Source organism: Bidens hawaiensis, unplaced genomic scaffold, assembly GCF_021521415.1.
Source record: "Bidens hawaiensis isolate Kalapana, Puna unplaced genomic scaffold, B.hawaiensis_p1.1 tig00007139_1, whole genome shotgun sequence".
Lineage (NCBI taxonomy): Eukaryota > Viridiplantae > Streptophyta > Magnoliopsida > Asterales > Asteraceae > Bidens > Bidens hawaiensis.
In genome coordinates this window covers 187,772-208,107 of record NW_027491492.1, presented here as the reverse complement: position 1 = coordinate 208,107, position 20,336 = coordinate 187,772, and the positions used below count along the sequence as shown (strand labels likewise).

General features: G+C 35.3%; 1 protein-coding gene and 1 pseudogene across 3 annotated transcripts; one reads left to right on the top strand and one right to left on the bottom strand.

Annotated features, from left to right (window-relative positions):
* The first annotated feature begins 502 nt into the window (after positions 1 to 502).
* LOC143634681 (pentatricopeptide repeat-containing protein At1g14470 pseudogene) lies at positions 503 to 4,197 on the top strand (annotated as a pseudogene). Its single transcript, XR_013153901.1, has 3 exons — positions 503 to 3,055; positions 3,453 to 3,618; positions 3,953 to 4,197. The product of XR_013153901.1 is annotated as a pentatricopeptide repeat-containing protein At1g14470 pseudogene (transcript).
* Positions 4,198 to 4,385: 188 nt separating this feature from the next.
* On the bottom strand, positions 4,386 to 14,281 carry LOC143634680 (ABC transporter G family member 32-like). Of its 2 annotated transcripts, XM_077102697.1 has the most exons (23): positions 13,985 to 14,281; positions 12,898 to 13,018; positions 12,725 to 12,813; positions 12,547 to 12,631; positions 12,308 to 12,467; positions 12,136 to 12,212; positions 12,018 to 12,071; positions 11,548 to 11,940; positions 10,746 to 11,027; positions 10,328 to 10,644; positions 10,080 to 10,240; positions 9,759 to 9,862; positions 9,527 to 9,683; positions 9,313 to 9,435; positions 8,744 to 8,835; positions 8,339 to 8,671; positions 7,002 to 7,292; positions 6,840 to 6,923; positions 6,628 to 6,761; positions 6,311 to 6,538; positions 6,062 to 6,233; positions 5,683 to 5,937; positions 4,386 to 4,840 (listed from the first exon to the last, which is right to left on the bottom strand). In XM_077102697.1, the coding sequence occupies exons 1-23, from the start codon at positions 14,257 to 14,259 to the stop codon at positions 4,568 to 4,570; spliced, it is 4,260 nt and encodes a 1,419-aa protein (XP_076958812.1). In that variant the 5' UTR covers positions 14,260 to 14,281; the 3' UTR covers positions 4,386 to 4,567. The 2 variants fall into 2 exon arrangements, with proteins under 2 accessions (XP_076958812.1, XP_076958810.1); XM_077102695.1 differs by having other exon boundaries at positions 8,339 to 8,835.
* Positions 14,282 to 20,336: the final 6,055 nt, after the last annotated feature.

The following is a 20,336-nucleotide window of genomic DNA, read 5'->3' as shown; positions in this document are numbered from 1 at the left end:
CAAATAAGATTACAAGGATTACTATTCAGTTATAACTGTATATGTGTTATCTAATATGTTTGATCTATGCAGTCGATATCGTCGATATATCACTGATATATCGGTTATCGGTCCCTTGACGATATATAAATCAAATTATCGGTACCGATAATTTCTAACGATATTGACCGATATTTGGTCAATATTGGACTAATATTTGACCGATATATCACCGGTATTCACGATATCACTGTTTTAGGTCTTAATTATCCACTTTTAGTGTTCAATGTTAGTGTTTTACGTCTTAATCAATTCTTACTTGCTACGATTGTTAGTGTTTTTCAATTTGTATTTTGTAAAAGGTTAATTTGTTAACGATAGGAGACTATACTGAATTATTAGTGTTAGATTGCTATATATATGAATTTTGTATAATAGTCGATATCTCATATAACTGATATTTTTCCGCATTTACTGCTTAGTGTTTGATAATACTTTCTCTGGCCGTATATTAATTACTCTTCCATCGATGGTGGTGTAAATGATAAATGTCACATTTGAAGGCAATCGCAGTCCGAATATCAACACTGAAGCAGTTATCACAGCTACACGCACAGCTGATTCTGATTCCGCATTCATTCCACCATGACAACTACAACTACTGGGCATCACTCCTCATCACCCACTGCACACGCCTCTGCGCCTCACCCACCTACACCCGTCTCATTTTCAACTCAACCCACCAACCCAACCTCCACACCTTCACCAACATGCTCAAGTTCTACTCCCACATTGGCGCCCATCATGACGTCATCACCCTGTTTAATAACTGTAGCATCACACTGACGCCTGATGCGTTTGTGTTTCCCATTTTGATCAAATCCATGGGGGACAAGGCTGTTGGGTTGCATGGCCGTGTATTGAAGCTGGGATATTGTTCTGATCGGTATGTGCGTAATGCTGTTATGCAGATGTATGCGAAATACGGCCCGGTTGAGTTTGCACGCAAGGTGTTCGATGAAATGCCTGAGAGAATGGTGGCCGATTGGAACTCGATGATTTCTGGGTATTGGAGGTGGGGCGATGAGGTTGAAGCGGGTAAGTTGTTTAACTTAATGCCGGAGAGAAATGTGATATCGTGGACGGCGATGGTGACCGGGTATGCGAAGAGACGAGATCTGGTTACCGCGCGTAAGTTGTTCGATGAAATGCATGAGAAAAACGTGGTTTCGTGGAACGCGATGTTATCTGGTTATTCACAGAACGGGTTTGCAGAAGAGGCGATGACTCTGCTGGGTGAGATGGTTGTTGGAGGTGTTCGACCCGACGACACGACCTGGGTTGCTGTTATTTCAGCATGTTCAGATCGTGCGGATGCTAAACTTGCAAATTCACTAATGAACATGATTAATAAAAACGGTGTTGTTAAATCAAATCACTTTGTTAAGACCGCGTTAATCGACATGCATGCAAAATGTGGGAATCTTGCGGCTGCTAGGAAGACGTTCGAGGAGTTAGGTGTGTTTAGAAACGTCGTGTCATGGAATGCGATGATTTCTGCTTATACAAGCGTTGGTGATTTGAATTTGGCGCGGGAACTGTTTGATACAACACCTTGTAAGGATGTAGTTTCTTGGAATTCAATGATTGCTGGTTATGCACAAAACGGGCAGTCAGCAATGGCGATCGAGCTCTTCAAGAAGATGATCTGTTCTACTTCTAATCACGTAAAACCAGATGAAGTAACTATGGTTAGTGTGATATCCGCGTGTGCACATTTAGGTGCATTGGAGATAGGAAACTGGGCTTTAAACTTGATAAATAAATATCAAATCACATTGAGCATTTCGGGTTACAACTCGCTTATCTTCATGTATTCCAAATGTGGAAGCATGAAAGACGCCAAAACAATCTTTAACAAAATGGAGACGAAAGATATTATCTCCTTCAACACTTTAATTAACGGGTTTGCAGCTCAAGGTGATGGATATTCAGCCATTGAGTCAATGCATAAGATGAAAGAGCACGGGTTTGAACCCGATCGAATCACATATATCAGTGTTCTAACCGCCTGCAGCCACGCAGGGATGTTAGATGAAGGTAAAAAGGTTTTTGACTCCATCGCGATCCCAGACGTTGACCACTACGCGTGCATGGTAGACCTGTTAGGCCGAGTCGGTAAGCTAGATGAAGCCAAGGATCTAATAACAAGAATGCCAATGGTCCCACACGCGGGAGTGTATGGTTCACTTTTAAACGCGTGTCGGATTCGTAAACGAATCGATATTGGGGAGTTTGCGGCTACTCATCTTTTCAAAATCGAGCCCGAGAATTCCGGGAATTATGTTTTGTTATCAAATATGTATGCTTCGATGGGCAAATGGGGCGACGTTGAACGCATTCGTGACAAAATGGAAGTATTAGGATTAAAGAAAGCCACCGGATGGAGCTATGTGGAATATAATGGGAAGTTACATAAGTTTATTGTGGGTGATAAATCACATGAAAGATCCAAAGACATATACAAATTATTGATGGAGTTGAGGAAGAAAATGAGGTTAAGTGGATATATAGTTGATATGGAGAGTGTTCTTAGAGATGTTGAAGAGGAAGAGAAGGAAGAGATGGTGGGAACTCATAGCGAGAAGTTAGCACTTTGTTTTGCACTTCTTGTTAGTGATTCAAAGGCCATTATTAGAATTGTGAAAAACTTGAGGGTGTGTTGGGATTGTCATGAGGCCATGAAGGTTATTTCAAAGGTGGAGGGAAGAGAGATAATTGTGAGGGATAATAATAGATTTCATTGTTTTCATGATGGTTCATGCTCGTGTAAAGATTATTGGTAGCTTGTGGAAACCATGCGTGAAGACCAGTTAAGCATTCTTGTCACACCCCCATCTACGGCCTAGGCGTGTGACCCATAGTCATGGCGGAGGCATAACCAAGCGTGGCGCGGTGTGCCCACCGTCTAACCACATATGAAAGGATCCAGACAAACGTACACGACAGCCTGAGGGCCAGAGACAATTTTTGTTCATAATGTTTTAGAGATGCATAATCTTATGTAATCAAATTAGTTGACTCGATTAAACTAGTATCATCATCATCGTACTCAGTATATCCCACCAATAGCAATGTTATGGTAGGGTCTGAGGAGGGTAAGATGTAGACAGCCTTACCTCTATCCCATAGGGATAGAGAGGCTGCTTCCGGTGAGACCCCCGGCTTGATAGTAGTTTTGCATCAAGCCTTGGACATAAGGCACATAGCACTCAATCATCGGGACACCGGCTGATCGGTGCATGTGCCCTTGTCTTTCGGCTATCAACGCCACCACATGATGCCTGATTAACCTTCCGCCACTTTTAACGTTATTTTCACGAGATTAGTAAAATAACGTCAAAATTAGTGCAATTTTACTTTTGCCCACCCGAGGGTTCACACATATATACATTATATGCGCGCACCGCAAGCAGGGCGTTATTAAACTAGTATAAAATAACATATATAAATACATGATTATACCCGATCATCAAGTATCTCCTTCACATCATGCCCTCTCTCCTACACGGAAAAAGATTCCGTTGTGGAATATTTCATCCGTGTTATCCTTCTTTGCTCATAATTGGCTGCTATCAGGTACAAAGATCACATATTTTTAAAAAACTTTTTGTTCATTTTTTAAATAAGTTTTAAAGTAAAGTACCCTTTTGGTCCCCGATGTTTAGCCATTTTAACCAGTTACGTGGTTTCATCTTTTAACCGGTAGAAGGGTAATTTAGTCATTTTACATGTAAGATACCAGTTATGAAAAATATCAAGGGTATTGAGCTATTAATTTTTTTTTTGTGTGTGTGTGGGGCGGTATTTGTTTATTTACTTTAAAATTACAAAATAATAAAGTATAAACAAAAGTTTAAAGTTATATTAGAATCGTCGTTTCTAAGATATACTGATTTTGTTAATGTTTTAGAGTATGGGACTATGGAACATGGCGGAGAACAAGATGATGATGCCGGTTGAAGAACCTATCTCTGCACTTGTGGTATCGGGCTCTGGTTTGGTAGCATCGGCTGGTCACAATGACAATGTCCTTAAGCTTTGGAAGTAGTTTAGTTTCGACATGTTTAATGTATTTTGGTGTTTTGGAGTGAGTAAATAAATCTTTTGGGGACATCGGCGGATTTATATGAATAGGTTTTTGGGGTATACCTTTAGAACTATCCGTGTGCTTAATAGTTGATTTTGAAAAGGTGATATAATGTTTTGTTATGCGATTACCACTTTAGTACATGTTATGATAGATATGTTAATAACGAGCTGTGTTTCGGTTTTAAAGCGCATATTATAATGAAATTATAATAGAAGTATTATAAACCAATGAATTTGCAAGTCACAAACTATGCTGCAAATACAACACTAGGAAAGGATTATTATTCAATCCAAAAAACAAAAATAATAAATCTAAAAAAAAACTCTACAACATATTCTATATATATATAACTAAGTTAACAAATTTGAAATGTTTTCTATATATTGTTTTACTTCATAAAAAGTACATAACTCCAACACTCTCGGCTTTCTTCCTTTACCTCTTTTGGAAGACAAATGATTTGATAGCGAAAGCAAAGATAACCGCAAACAAGAAGCAGAAGCCAAACACCATGAAAACCGCAACACCAAGGAAATCATGTCTGTAACCAAACACTTTGTTGACCAGTACATTTGTAGGCACAGTAGTGACACCATCTGATAATGTCACCGGGTTATCTACGTCCCCGTATTGAGATACGAAGAGCCCGTATAGAGTCCATGCTACCGGGTTGGCCCAATAATACCACCTCCACCATATAGGAATCCTCTGTAATCACCATTTGAATATCAGTATACGTACATAATATATACAGAGATAAAACTCATTCTTAGTGAGAAAACCGAAAAACTCCATACTGCATATATGCGGTATATTATACTACACATAATATTAGTACTACATATATGTAGTATGATATACTGCATATATGTAGTATATATACTGCAAAATTCTTCGTGAGAAAACCAAAAAAGTCCATACAATGCAGTATATCATACTACACATATAATATTAGTACTACATATATGTAGTATGATATACTGCATATATGTAGTATATATACTGCATATTAGGGGTGTGCAAGAAACCGAAAAAACTGATAAGAAACCGAAAAATCGAAACCGAAAAAACCGAACCAAAACAAAAACCGACTGGTTTTATGTTTTTGTATTCGGTTTTGGTTTTGCATATAATAAAAAACGAACCGAATTTGTAGTTTTTTTATTATTTTTTATTTTTTATTTTAAATAATTTATAAGAATTTAATATTTATATAACTTAATACTTTTGGCCAAATATATAATAGTCTATTAGTTAACGATTAGCAAAATTATTTAACTTAAATTCATTATTTTCAGCCAACTTTCTTTTCGGCCTAAAATTTTCAAGCTCAAAAGGCCAAAACCGAAACGCAAACTGAAAAACTGAAACCAGAAAAACTGAAATCGAACGGTTTCAAAAATCCAAAAACCGAAGTTTTGGTTTTCGGTTTCGTTTTAGCTCAAACCGCACCGAACCGCACCACACACACCCCTACTGCAAATACCGTATGATAATTTTCAAGAAGTGCTTATATGCTGTCAAGAAAACATAATAAACAGATAAAATACCTTATGAGGAATCATAAAACCACTGAAAAGATTCCACAGCATGTAAAAAGGAGCAGCGATAATGGCGGCTACATTGTGATTCGGTGTCACAGCAGTAGTCATCATCCCGTAAAAAGTGAAGTATAGCATCGTTACGTACATGAAATATATGTACCATATAAACTTCCATGTGGTCCATTCAAATGCAGCTAAGGAGTAAAATATGGTACTGTAAATAAGTGCTTGTGCTAGCACATATGGAAACTCAATTGCACCCTACAAATAAAACATATAAAGTATTTCGACAAAGCATCATATAACTTATTATTATTATTATTAATATTATTAATATTATTATTATTTTATTATTATTATTATTATTTGGAATAAAAAAACTGACCTGTGCAAAGGCAAAAGGTAGAGCTGAATACATGCCAGCAGCTCTTTCTCTGTAAGAAACAAATCTTTCTACAGAAACGACGGGTTGGACAGCCGTCGCGTTAGTAATCCCGATAAATAGTACCGCTATGTACATGGATCCCATGGCATTAAATAAATCCTGCTGAGTCTCCCTAATATGTCAAATTAAAATAAAATAAATTAAATCATAGTTAGAAAGATGATATACAATTAAGCATTTATTACACACCGTTTAGAACCGAATTTCCAGCATATTGTTCCAAGCATGAGTGAAATAATAGTGGTGTAGAAAAACCGAACTGCAGTATACTGCGGGTTTCGCCAGTAAGAAAGATATTGCTTCCAAAGACAGGTGGCAAACTGATCCGTGTATGATCGCGAGTACTTGGTTGGAAAATGCAGTTTATTTGAATTATTTCTTGGTTTCTTTAGCCTTTCGACCAACTCTCTATTGCGTCTGTAAAAACATATTAAGAATTATTTTTATATATAATTAGTTTCTCAAATATAAGAAATAATATATATATATACACACACATCACTTACACAAATAATTTGGACTGTCTGTAAACCTCAGCAAAGTCAACACCTAACCGGGCTTCTTCTGCTGGTGAAGTAACCTCTAACATCCATGTGGCGGGATTATATCCGGATTTTATTTTCCTCACTCCTTCAATTGCCTGCATAACATATATATAATGAAACATTTTAATATGATCAATCTGACTCGTTAAGTGAAAAATATAAGCAAAACAAACCTCAAAATAATCGACAAGTTTGCATGATTTGGGACCAAGTGGCCCCGCATAAATGAGTTGTCCTCCTCGCTTCATAAACAAGAGCTGCATAACATTATAAATCAGTTTGCTTTAACAATGACATATTTATTATATAAGAAATAAGTTTCTTGTATCAATAACCTCATCAAAGGCCTCGAAGATGTCGATACTGGGTTGGTGTATTGTGCAGACGATAGTTCGGCCCGTGTTTACAATGTTTCTAACTGTTCGCATGACTATGGCTGCAGACCTTGCATCTAACCCTGAAGTGGGTTCATCCATGAACACTATAGATGGGTTTGCAACTAACTCGACGGCTATAGTCAATCGTTTTCTTTGCTCAGTTGATAAACCATCAACACCAGGCAGACCAACCAATGCACCCTTTATTGGTGTGAGTTCAACAAGCTCCATCACTTCCTCAACAAATATCTAATAGAGAAAAATAAAAACAAAAACAAAAATAAAAAATTAAACTTATAAATGCATACGACATTCTAGATGGCATGGGATATTCAGACACCAGGATGTTATATTCAAACAATGTCTGACATCTATACGACTTGTATAGGCACATACGAGTTGTATAGATGTTAGGTGGTGTCAGATGACGTTGAGGTAAACCTAAACAAGTCGTATAGCGTGTATATGAGTGAAGGTGAAATTTTTGAACAAAGAATGAGATATGGCTATAAGAGGCATATAGTTCATCCATGAAGTACTATACGAGACGTTATGGCCGGTGGCAAAGCTTAGACCCGAGCGTCCGGGGGGGGGGGGGGGGGGGGGCGAACTCAAAATGTATTAAAAAAAATCATAAACGAGGTGGACGGCTTTCGGCCGAAAACAGGTAAGTTTACACTTCGTATAAAATTTTCGCGCGAAAAACGGATACATATACACTACTGCGAAAAAATATAGGGAGGTCGGGCTCAAATTTTCGAACGAAAACGAGTAAATTTACACTATGTATTAAATTTTCGAGCGAAAAATGAACACATTTACACTACTGAGAAAAAATATAGGGAGGTCGGGCTCAAATTTTCGAACGAGAACGAGTAAATTTACACCATGTATTAAATTTTCGGGCGAAAAATGAACACATTTACACTACTGCGAAAAAAAAATAGGGAGGTCGGGCTCAAATTTTCGAACGAAAACGAGTAAATTTACACTATGTATTAAATTTTCGGGCAAAAAACGAACACATTTACACTACTGCGCAAAAAAACAGGGGGGGGGGGGTGGCCCTAATGAAACTTTGCCATTGGTTATGGCCTATACGGCTCGTATAGTTCTATACAGGTCGAACAAACATGTCAAACTGCAGGTCTGACACTTCCGTACCATTGCCATGCACGCAACGTCTATTCGACCCGTATAGGCCTATGCGAGTCGTATAGGCCGTAAAAAACACCAGGGGGTGGTGTCCGAATATAGCATCCCTTCTAGATTGCTAATATTTATAAAAGATGTACCTTTTGTGTTTTAGAGTCAACATCTGAAGGTAAACGAAGCCAAGCAGAGAATAGAAGTGATTCAAGAACAGTCAAACAAGGCGAATGAATGTCGTTTTGCTCGCAATAACCAGAAACTCTAGCAAAGGTTTCTTGTGACTTCGGATATCCAGAAATATAAATGCTTCCCTCTATTACTCCACCGGTTTTTCTGCCAGCTAATACATCCATTAAGGTGGTTTTGCCAGCACCACTCACTCCCACTAATGCAGTAAGCACACCGGGCCTGAATGCTCCAGTAACATTTACTAATAACTGTAGTCTATCTTCTACAATCCCTTGCTGCTTCAATTCCTGAATACGTACATAATCATGCAATGTTAGCAAAAAATAAAAAACTGAGAATGATGATGTCAAGGTACATACCAGAGGGACATCAACGTAATAATTGATGTTGCTGAAAGCCATGGAGAGTGGCTGGAATGGTAGAACCATGCCTCTTTGATTAATATTCTTTCCTGACAAATGATAATATACAGTTTTGATTCATCAGCTTATATGTAGAGTAATATAGTGTGAAAGAACCCACATTATGAATTTGTTGATTCATAACCGGTCAAAACGGTGTAACAAATAATTTTTTTACTTTAAAGCGTATTTTTAATGCATAAAACTTTGTAAAGCAACGCAATCCAAATATTAGACTATTTTTTAAATAATATCATATGTTTTAATAATGGCATTTTTTTGTACCAAAAACTTATGCCTCAAGGCTACATAATGACCCAAAAAGTACAAGTTTGCATAATGACTCAAACGGGACAAAGGCCATCTTTTGCTGACTCGAATGAATGTATAGAAACAAGTATAACAACTAACATGACAAAAGTGAAAATACATTGGTATTATCAGTCAATCAAATCCGATCCGTTTTGACCCATTAGCCAGCAGGCCCATAAAGCTGCCTCTAAAACTTATAATAAAGCAATTCTTACCAGTGAAAGAGCCTGAATGCTCCAAAAACTCTCTGAGCTGAATGACAACACTTTCACCGTTCTCTTTTCCATCTTTGTCCTTAACTTCTTCCTTCGAAACGACAGCTTGACTCCTTCCCAAGGCTATACGTTATAAAGAAAGACATTAGAATTTCGTTACGCATATTTATTCCTCGACAAACACTATATTATACAGAAAGCAGAGATGGCTTACGGTTAAGGTACGATAAAAAGAAAGTGAAAAGGGCATTGAATAAGAGTGTGTATCCAAGCAAAGCACCGACACCGATCCAATACCAATAAGTCTGAGGGAATATACTGCGTGCTTTCAGCACCTTTTCGCCTAATGTCATCATTGATTGATTCACTCTCTGCATGAAAACTTCTTTAATAAAATACATGCAATTAAAAAATTTAACCATATATTTTGAAGAGAGATAATTTACTTTATCCCAAGAATGCCCATGAAACTCATTCACAGACGCAGCATCTTGAGCGTACATCAAAGGAGAAATCCAGAAACCCCAAATCCACCAACTTGGTATGCTATCTGTTACAATGCAGAAGATAAAAAATAAATAATAAAATAGCGGCGCAGCTTGTTGCTCGCTTACCCATTATTCAGATGTAGCTTGGTTTGTGTTAATATTATTAAAATATTTCTCTCATTAAAATAAATAAATAAATAAATAAATAGAAAGAAGAAAGATTGTTAAAAAACTATTAATATTAGTACAGTAATCACCCAAAAAAAAAGGTCAACTTACCTCTTGAAATAACATATCCACCAAGAGCCATAACAATCAACATGGCAAAAGATCCGAAAGTATTAGCCACGATCATATTACGCCCTAACGATCCCATCAAACGGAAAAGACTGATAGACATTTGGTGTAGGAAGAAATACAGCAGAAACTGCTTCAAGAACCTGAAAATTTATTAAAAAAAAAACTTTTATAAATTATAATCCACTTGATTTTAACTTATGTGGAGAATCATGCTGTATATAGTGTACCTGATAATATTTGGATCAAGTCCGACAACGTAGTATGTAACCACCACCCAAATACCAGACTCAATGAGTGAAGTTGGGATACTTAAAACCCAAGAAGGGAGTGTGTAAACCCAACAAGGGTAGAAATGCAAATCTCTATGCTTGTAGAGCACTGGGAGCTTTGCAACTAACATCGAGACTTCTGTGAACCCGTTAAAAAGAAGAATAACCATCGAAAAATAAAGTTCCCCGAGATATAGCCCTCCATCATCAACGGTGTTATGATGCAAAGTTGTCCGGAAGAAAACACTCATTGTAATGAATGCAACAAACAGAAGCTGGAAAAAAGCATTATATTTAGTTAAAGCGTTTAGCTTAATCCATTTGACCCGTTATAAATAAACATAACCTACTTCTAAATGATCCACGGTTGTATTACCTGAACGAATTTGAAAACGTAGATAAACGAATTCCGTTGCATGAGTAGCAATTGCCAGTCAAAACTTGTCTTAAGAAGTTCACTTCTCTTTACACCATAACTAGAAGTTGACAATGCTGCTGGATGATTATATCGTCTATCAAACGGAACATTTAATTCCTCAACTAAGTTCTTCCCAACTCGATATGAACGAAACGCTTCAGAAAACTTTTTGACCGGAATGTAACAATAAGGTCGATTTAGAGAAGACCAATATTGCTCTTGATCCTTCTCGGAAACAACCTGTAGCATATAGTTTATGTAAATAAATGAAATAAAAAAAATATGGATATTAAACATGTTATACATATTTATAATCAGGGGAAGGTTCATGTGCATTTTAATCTTAACATGAGAACGTAGGAAATAATAATAATTTATAAAAAAATGAGAACGTAAGAAACAATACCAACTACAATACCAATCTATGTAAACAATGATTTATAATAACAAAGAAAAAAACCTAAAAAACACAACAAAATAATCAAAATCAAGAACAAAATAATAACAACAAATACCAACAAATACTTATAACAGAAAAAGAAAAAATCTAATAATAACTACAAATATAAAACAGCAAATACTTATAACGTCTCATAATCGAAAACTAGCAAATACGAAAAAAAAAATAACAACAAACACCTATAAAAAGAAACCTAATAATAACAAAAAATTAGTTCTCACTGTTTTCATGTTAAGAATAAAATATTAAAATGTATATGATCATGTTTCTATATAATCATGTATAAAATGTAGAACTTACTTCTTGAAGGAAATCTGCAACATTCTTTCTTTTGGGACAGTGGAATCCCATAGACACAAAGAAATCAAGAGCCGTGTTTCGTGGACCTTGGTACACGATATGTCCCTCACATATGAGTATAACATCATCAAACAAATCATAAGTTTCGGGAGCAGGTTGAAGAAGAGAAACCACTGTGGTTCCATCAAGTGCACGGGTTGAATGTTTAAGATACTGAATTATTTGGTAAGTGGTTGAGCTATCAAGACCGTTCGATATTTCATCCATGAGAAGAACTCTAGATGGGCCCACTAACAGCTCACCAGTTGTAAGCCGTTTCTTTTGCCCGCCGGAGATCCCTCTGAGCATTTCGTCTCCAACCAAGGTGTTTGCGCATGTATCCAAGCCTAAGATCTTTGCCAAGTTAAAACATTAGTACTTAAAATTTTACATATTATTAAATATCCACAACATAATATGTTTATAAATACCTTTAAAATGTACTCCACAACAAGCGACGTTTCGTGTCCCCCTAACGCCAATGCCTAAAAACAATATATATATTTATAAATTTATATAACCAAGGATGGAAAAACATGTCTCGCATACCTTCATAAATATATCCAAATCCTCATCAGGTCGAATTCCAACAATTTTTTCTCTTCTTGTAAGTTCGGTAAGCATATCTACAATGCAGACCTGCCATTCATCATTTTTGCACCCGAAAAAACATGCATATTACATATAACATAACAAACAAACAGAATCTCCAAGAACATACCATACTGAAATCCAACGCCTTGACAACGTGCAGATAACTCAAGAGTTTCTTTAACTGTCATTTCTGCAATATGCCAATCTTGTTGACTGACATAAGCCGATGTTCTCTGAGGAACAAACTCCTTAAGACCGTGCCCGTTATAAGAGATCTTCCCTGACACCTTTAAGACAATCAAGATGTTATACAAAGAATTTATAAACAAAACCGTTTTATTGCAGACACGAAGTTAATATTAATACCTGCAAATGGTTTCCAAGGCGACCGGCGAGGGCCAACAACAGAGTTGTCTTTCCAGAGCTCGGAGGACCAAGAAGCAATGTCATTCTGCATATATATAAATATATATAAAGTTACTAATCACTAATCAAATGATTAAAACTTTTACTACCAAAACAATATTTTGACTCGATAACGCACCTTGAAGGTCTAATAATCCCGCTAACATCATCCAAAATGGTCAGTTTTCTTCTATTCCCTTTGTATATCCTCAATTGTCTTAAGAAAGCCTGTTTCATATATAACGAATTGTAACCGATAAATATACACAAATTCTTAGTTTGATCAATGGATGTTTGATTAAGTAACCATACCTCGGTCATGTTAACGATGAAATTGGTAATGGTTGGCAATGCTCTACTACCAACATGAACAAAAGTTTCTACATTTAAATTCTGAAATCTGACTTCAATCTTTGGAAACTCCAAATCCACACTGCATTTAAACATAAAAAAACTTTAGATAAAAAATGTACAAAGGAATGCTTGCAAATTTCATACATGTTTATACCAATTAACATTTTTAAACTTGAATCTAGCAGTTTTTTTAACATAACTCACAATCTAGACTAAAGATTCTAAATTTAATAGATTGTAAAAAAAAGGGGTGTGCGTGAAACCGAAAAAACCAGACCGAAACAAAAACCAACGATTTGATTTTATGTTTTTGTAAAACACCAAACTTACAGTTCAGTTTTGGTTTTGCGTGTAATAAAAAACAAAAAAACATAACCGAATTTATGGATTTTTAGATATTAATAATTACGTAACATAAATAATTTTGCCCAAATTTATTATACTCAATTAGCTATTAATTAACAAAATGATTTGAGGCCGAAATTCATTATTTTAGGTCAAAAAAAAATCGCCCCAAAACTTTCAAGCTCACCTGACAAAACCGAAAAAACCAAAACCCGACACCAAAAAGACCAAACCCGAACTATTTTCAAAATTAAAAACCCGAAGTCCCAATTTCATCACAAAAACCAAAAATAGAAACCGAAAAAACCAAAACTGGACCCAAACCGAAAACCAAACTATTTTCAAAATTAAAAACCTGACGCCTCGGTTTCATCACAAAACCAACCCAAACCAAAAATAGAAACCAAAAATACCAAAACCGGACCCAAACCGAAAACCGAACAATTTTCAAAATTAAAAAACCCAACGCCTCGGTTTCATCACAAAACCAACCCAAACCAAAAAAACCAAAACCGGACCCAAACCAAAAACCAAACTATTTTCTTTTCAAAAAATTAAAGACCCGACGCCTCGGTTTCATCACAAAACCGACCCACACACTCTCTCCTCCCCGATCTAACCAAACTCCCACCCCCACAATCCACCAGCACAAAATCCAAACCAAAAACAAAACAAATTAAGCTAATTTAAATTATATTACGCATCAAATCTCCGTCTCATTCGATCGAAAAACCGCCTCCGATCCTCATCATCAGAACTCAACACCCGGTCCAACACCAGCTTCACCTCCTCAACTTGAAGCTTATTAACCTCCACCTCCTTAGAGTCTCCAACAATATCCGTAAATATGCCTTTTCGAACCCGATTATAAGTCGGCAGCCGCTCGATTGCCGCCCACCGTAACGCCTCCTCGTCGTCACCGTCTTCACGGAACGAGGATGATCTCGCCGATAGGTTCTCGGCTGAGTTCCACATTGGTGAAGATGTTGAAATCGAAACCCTAGCTTAGCTTAGATTTGAAATGTAAATGTAAATGTAATTGCAAATGCAAAGACTTGTTGTTGTGTGAAGATGTTGAAATCGAAACCCTTAGCTTAGATTTGAAATGTAAATGTAATTGCAAATGCAAAGAGTTGTTGTTGTTATCATGTGTAATGTAATGTGGAGTATATTATTTACTACATAAGTAGTTGTTGTTCAAGTAGTTGGGTGAGCATTAAATGGCGGGTTTTCTTTTTTCTCTCCTTTTTCAGCAAAACGTTAACTTTTTATATAATAATAATAATAATAATAATAATAATAATAATATTGTATTCAATTATTCATCACCCTATCCGTTTTTTTCTCCGGAATAAATTGCTTTTATATTTGGACGGTAAAAGGATCGAGTTTGAGTTTGGCTCATTTCGAACTTCTTTTCTAAAAAACGAGCTTGATTTGTGAAAGTTGTTTCTTAAACATGGGTTCGGCTGGTTTATTATTAAGTATTAATTTGTATATTTTTTATATAATTTGATAAATATCAGGATCGAGACAAAGGTCGACTCGAGTTTGGTCGTGCGGTGTGTAACTAATAAATATTTAAATCCAAAAGAGGAGAAATTTAAAAATATATAAGGTTGGTTAAGGCTTGGTGAGTCTAAACGAGCTTCTCATACATGGTTCGAGCTTGGGCTCATAACTAAATGAGCTTTATATGAGGTTGGGGTTCAGCTCAGACTCGAAAAGGCTCAGTTCATTTCGAACTTTTTATAGATTTGAGATTGAGTAGCTACGATCAGCTTGGCTCGTTTTACACCCTTGTTTTTAACAATGACTCGTGTTTTGTGGACCCTAATCTAATCTTTATAGAAATTAAGGAAACATTACACCACCAGGTACCATTATTAAATGCACTTTAGTTGTTAAATTACTTATTGATATTTTAAAACTAATTTTTAATAGTATTTATTAAATTGTTTTTAATGATATAGTTGTATTTATTTAATAATTCACTTATGTTTATAAAACTATTTTTTCCGGAATTTAATGTTTTTCTTGTGTTAAAAGTATTACATAGTATGTATATAACTTTTAAATTGATTTAACTTTTTGAAGAAAAGAAAAGGAGTACACACATGATTTACAGGATAGTACAATATCGGTCTTTAACCGATAAAGTAAATGTAACTTATGGACCATCAAAATTCTCCATGTGTTTTAGCAGTGTTGTATGCATGTTTTATTGGTGAATGGTAAGGTATGAAATGACTTTTGATAATCTCATTGTTATAGTCAATTACAAAATCATGTTTTCTAACCGTCTATACTTTATGGCTTGGGTTATACATACACCATGTTGGTTATTCATACACCAGGTAGCATATACGAGTTGTATAGGTTCTATACGGCTCGTATAGGTGCATAGTCAAGTCATTTTCAAGCAGAAGTGTCAGATTTTATTCTTTTGTATCGTATAGCCCCTATACGGCTCGTATATGGCTATATGGCTCGTATAGGGTCTATTTGACTCGTATAGTTTTTTTTTTCTTTTTTTTTCAATTTTAAAATTACAAAAAATATCAAAATAACACCCGAGTTGGTTACAGAATAAAAATATACATAACAACCTACGTACAATATGAGCGTTTCGGGGTAACGACTTTTTAGTTTCATTTGTTGGTGTAGATGTTGGTATTATCTTACAAATCAACACACAAATCTTACATGGTTTGAGAAAGAAAATCTGATACCTGTTCTATACGGGTCGTATACCACCTATACGAGTCGTATACACCAGAAAAGTAATTAAAAATCTCTGGTCAAAGTACATGTTGACATGATGTATATACGAGTCGTATAGACCCTATACGGGTCGTATAGGTCAGACGAGTTACGTAGGCTATACGAGCTGGAAAATCTATACGGCTCGTATAGGGTCTATACGGCTCGTATAGACTGCAAAAAGCTGCCACACTGACATGTTCGTACGCAGGTCAATTAGTTAGGGCTATACGACTCGTATAGGCCCTATACGAGCCGTATAGCCTTATTCCCACACCAGGGGGCTGGTGTATTCATAGCATGACCCATACTTTATTCATCTTTTAAGCCGGAACCTATGCCGATCATCCAAATAGGCTCGAATTCCTTTTCTAAAATTATATATATTATTTTAAAAGTGATATGCATTCTTAATGTTTAAACTCATTTAGCCAGTTTATTTAAATTAATTTTCGTAAAGTGAAAAATTACACAACACAAATCATGACATTTTTTTTCCGAACGGTAGCACAAATCATAACCTAATAACCTCATTAAAAATTATGTAATTATTTAAATTCAATTAAAAATTCTTAAAGTTCAAAAATTTTCATCACATTTGACTAAAAAAATTAATAATTCTTGGGGACAGCCATGTCATCTTAGTCATGTTACTTCTCTTATGAAAGAACGTGGGTTCGAGTCTCGTTTCCGATTGTAGGTTTCCTCCTATATGAATGGATCGATTCATTATGTTCAGTTCTTCGAGCGGGATGGTGACCTATTTGTCAGGTGATCTGAATGTCGGAAATTTATTGTTAAAAAAGTTTTAAAAGAACATTGTGTTAAAATATTCTGGCTTACAATCTTACATACCACGTGGAGGAAACATTACTACTTGTTGTTTGGGTTTCAGCTGGTCCGTGGGTGGGGCATACAATGCATGAGGATCTTAATTGTGACGGATGGGGAGATGGTTTAGTTACTATTAGTGACGAAAAACCAACGCTATGTGGTCAAAAATCTCCACTATACTTTGACTTTACTTAATAATTTATAAAAGTGTGATGTCAAGTCAACTTTGAATTAACTTTGTTAAATTATTTATGCTGAATTTGTTAAGTGATATTATAATAATTTTTATTTTTTAAGGCAAGCTAATTTTTTTTATTAAAATTAAAATACTAGCAAGAAGTTAGCATTGTCGATTGCTATTACAAGAATAAATAGGGCTTGACATCATCGGGGCCCGCCATCAAACAAAAAACGCAGGAACAAAGACTTGTTACTATCGAAACCTGGTCCGATCCTCTCACGTTAAACCTTTTCTTTTAGACATGTGCTTGATCCAAAGATAACCAAGAGCTTTAATCTCCTCAATCGTATATTGAAGGTTAACCGGCTTCCCATTGTGGACTAGGGTGTTCCGTTTCTTTCAAAGACACCACATCGTGATTAAACAAATCGCATGGAACACTTTCGTGTTTGCTTTAGGAAACGTATAAAATGTATACAACTCAACCAGATCCCAAACACAAAAGGCAAAAATCGAGGGTGCCTTAGTACCTTACACCGTTGGGAGATCAAACACCATATTGTTTGAGCAAACTCACATGAACCAAAAAACATGTTCGACCGAGACCTCCTTCTCACATACCAGACAGACCGTAGACATTACCGGGATACAATAATAAGTTTAAAAATAATTTTATAGCATTTATAAGATTTTGTGTTTGATGAAATTTGAAAATAATAGTTGTGACGTAATAAAGTGAGTGTTCTTTTTTTTTTAAAATGGCAATAAAGTGATTGTTTGTAATCAGGTTCTGCCAGTTTTGAACCAATTAAGTTGGTGGGTCAGTGTAACCAGCTGGTTTTATAGGCTTTGAACTTTGAAGATTTGACGGTTTTTATTTTTTTTATGGTGTGTTTATTTTTATGGTGCGTTTAGGATTACTTATTTAAGTGAAAAATGACTTTTAATTAAAAGGATTTATAAACTTATGAAATTTTATAAAAAAGTTTTTAAAAGAATGTTTGAATTAGCTTTTGTGTTGGGGAAAACCAAAATGACCAAAAGGGACACTCTTTTTTAAAAGGAGTGTAATTGGGTTTAAGGGTGAGAAGGGTGTAATAGGTAAATCAAACTCATTAAGTTAATAAATTACATATTCCTAACTTTTCAAAACCCCTCTATTTTGCCTTCATCATAAGTTAAAATCCATAAGGCATTATGGTTTGCTAAACACCTTATACACCTTATTAACTTTTCAAAAAGTTTATAAGTCATAAATTGATGAAAATAAAGAATCCCAAACACCCCCTTAAAAACCATCAAAAACATATAATTGTCTATATATACTTTGTCCAGGGTGACCCAGTAGCAACAGTTCACCGTCCGTTGACACAACCCAACCGTATATAGTCTGTAAACGCTTGCACGTTATCTCTAGTTTCGGGGAAAACCCACCCGTCCAAAGGTTCACTGGTGGTAAAACCCGGACGCTCTCATTATCAAACTGGAGATCACAAAAGATTCAAGTCTTTATTCATTGAGCCACTCATACCCCCCCCCCAACCCCGACCCCAAAGTGTTATTGTTGGGGATTCAACATGGGTCTCTATTGAGAAACTCAAGCTTTATACGCATCGATTATAAATTTCAAGTGTTTCATATTGTTAAACCATTGAAATTGAATTGTGAGTTGAATTGTACAACTCTCAAAACTGGTAGAACTATCGATTTGCTTAGGTTTGGGTCGCTCGATCGATTTCAAGGTTTATGAACCACCCATAGTAACAAATGTTAATTTTTCAGTTTTAAAACGAAAACAAGTAGACCATCTTCATTAATTCTTATAAATTTTGGGGAGTGTCCATTAGAGATTAATCAAATTGGTTTAAAAATTTATAATATCCTGATTAAGACGTTGGAATTGAGAATAATTTTACTATGTTTTCTCTAATTTATTTTTAACATTTTTATTCTGTTATGTTTTCTCCATGTTTTTGGTAAGAAAGGTTTATGTCCCTCATCCTATGGACTTGGCATAGGATATAGGATTTATAAGTGTACACCAATTTAATGATTATATATTTATATGGTTGAGTGGTACATGATGGCTTTCCGAAATATGGGCAATCATTATTCTATAAAATACTTCATTTGAAGGGGTGCCTATTTATTATGAAATTTTATATAACTTTACTAAACATTTGAGGTGTAACGAAGAATTCTAGTTGGATGAGAACTGTTGTTCCTCTTAAAACCGACAATTACCGAGACCAAATACCGAACAATGTTGAATATAAAAATAAATTAAATTATCTACGGCAAATAACTATATCTGATTATACATATATAACCTTTTTTCCACATTTATCTTATGAAATTTGTGTTGAAAATGAAAAGAGTATATTAAAGGTATATACGTTGTTTGGTGTATAGGTCAAAGTCACAACTAAATGTTGATCTTAACCACCAAATCGGTCATTTACTATTATTAGTTTAATGTTCATTTATTAATGATTTTGATGGACACAATATATCATTTTGCAATTTTTTATCAAATAAAATAATTAATAAGAAAATGTATTTTCCATGTTACATTACTGACAAATGATTGTACTTAATGTAGAAACAATAATAGGTCGAAAACACACATTTACGTGTACAATAATAATTGTAATAATAATTATTATATTGTATTTAATGGCATCTTACAAACTTTATACATATTCCCCCCCCCCCCTCACTTTTAAAGAAATCACACCCTTATAAAACCTTAAAAAGTGATTGCGTGCCATCTTACAACGAGCCACATCGAGTGTGATATGGTTTTAAATATACATATTTTTTCACACCGTTTAACGTGATGGTAAAGATGGTTTAAATGTAAATATGGACGTCTGAGGTTCGATCCCCTTTGAGGTTGTATGACAATTTTTTAAATATTAATAAAAAGAGATTGCATGTGAAGGTAATAATAAAATCTTGACCGATATACCTCGTGGCTCGTACTTTTCGTTCTTTGTTGGCCATAATCCATGAATTCAGTTACCGTAGGAAAGATATTGAAAAATTTAGTTACAAACTTTGGTTAATTGGACTCTTTCACAGAAGTTTAAATATATACATTTTTGTTCCTCAACTTTGGTAATAAACCTTTTGCCACAAAACTTTTGCCATGATGAATCGAACCGATACCGATCGATTTTCGGATGTGTTCCACCACAACACGCAAGTATAAATACTTTCCAAGTATAGCATGTATCTCCTGTTTAAATTGAACCGATATTCATACCGAGTA

Coding starts and splice junctions, on each gene's coding strand:
- LOC143634680 (XM_077102695.1), bottom strand. CDS start 14,259: ATGTGGAACTCAGCCGAGAACCTATCGGCGAGATCATCCTCGTTCCGT. Junction 10,645..10,745: donor ACGTTTTCAAATTCGTTCAG/GTAATACAACCG, acceptor GCTTTTTTCCAG/CTTCTGTTTGTTGCATTCAT. Junction 9,684..9,758: donor ATGGGCATTCTTGGGATAAA/GTAAATTATCTC, acceptor GTTTTCATGCAG/AGAGTGAATCAATCAATGAT.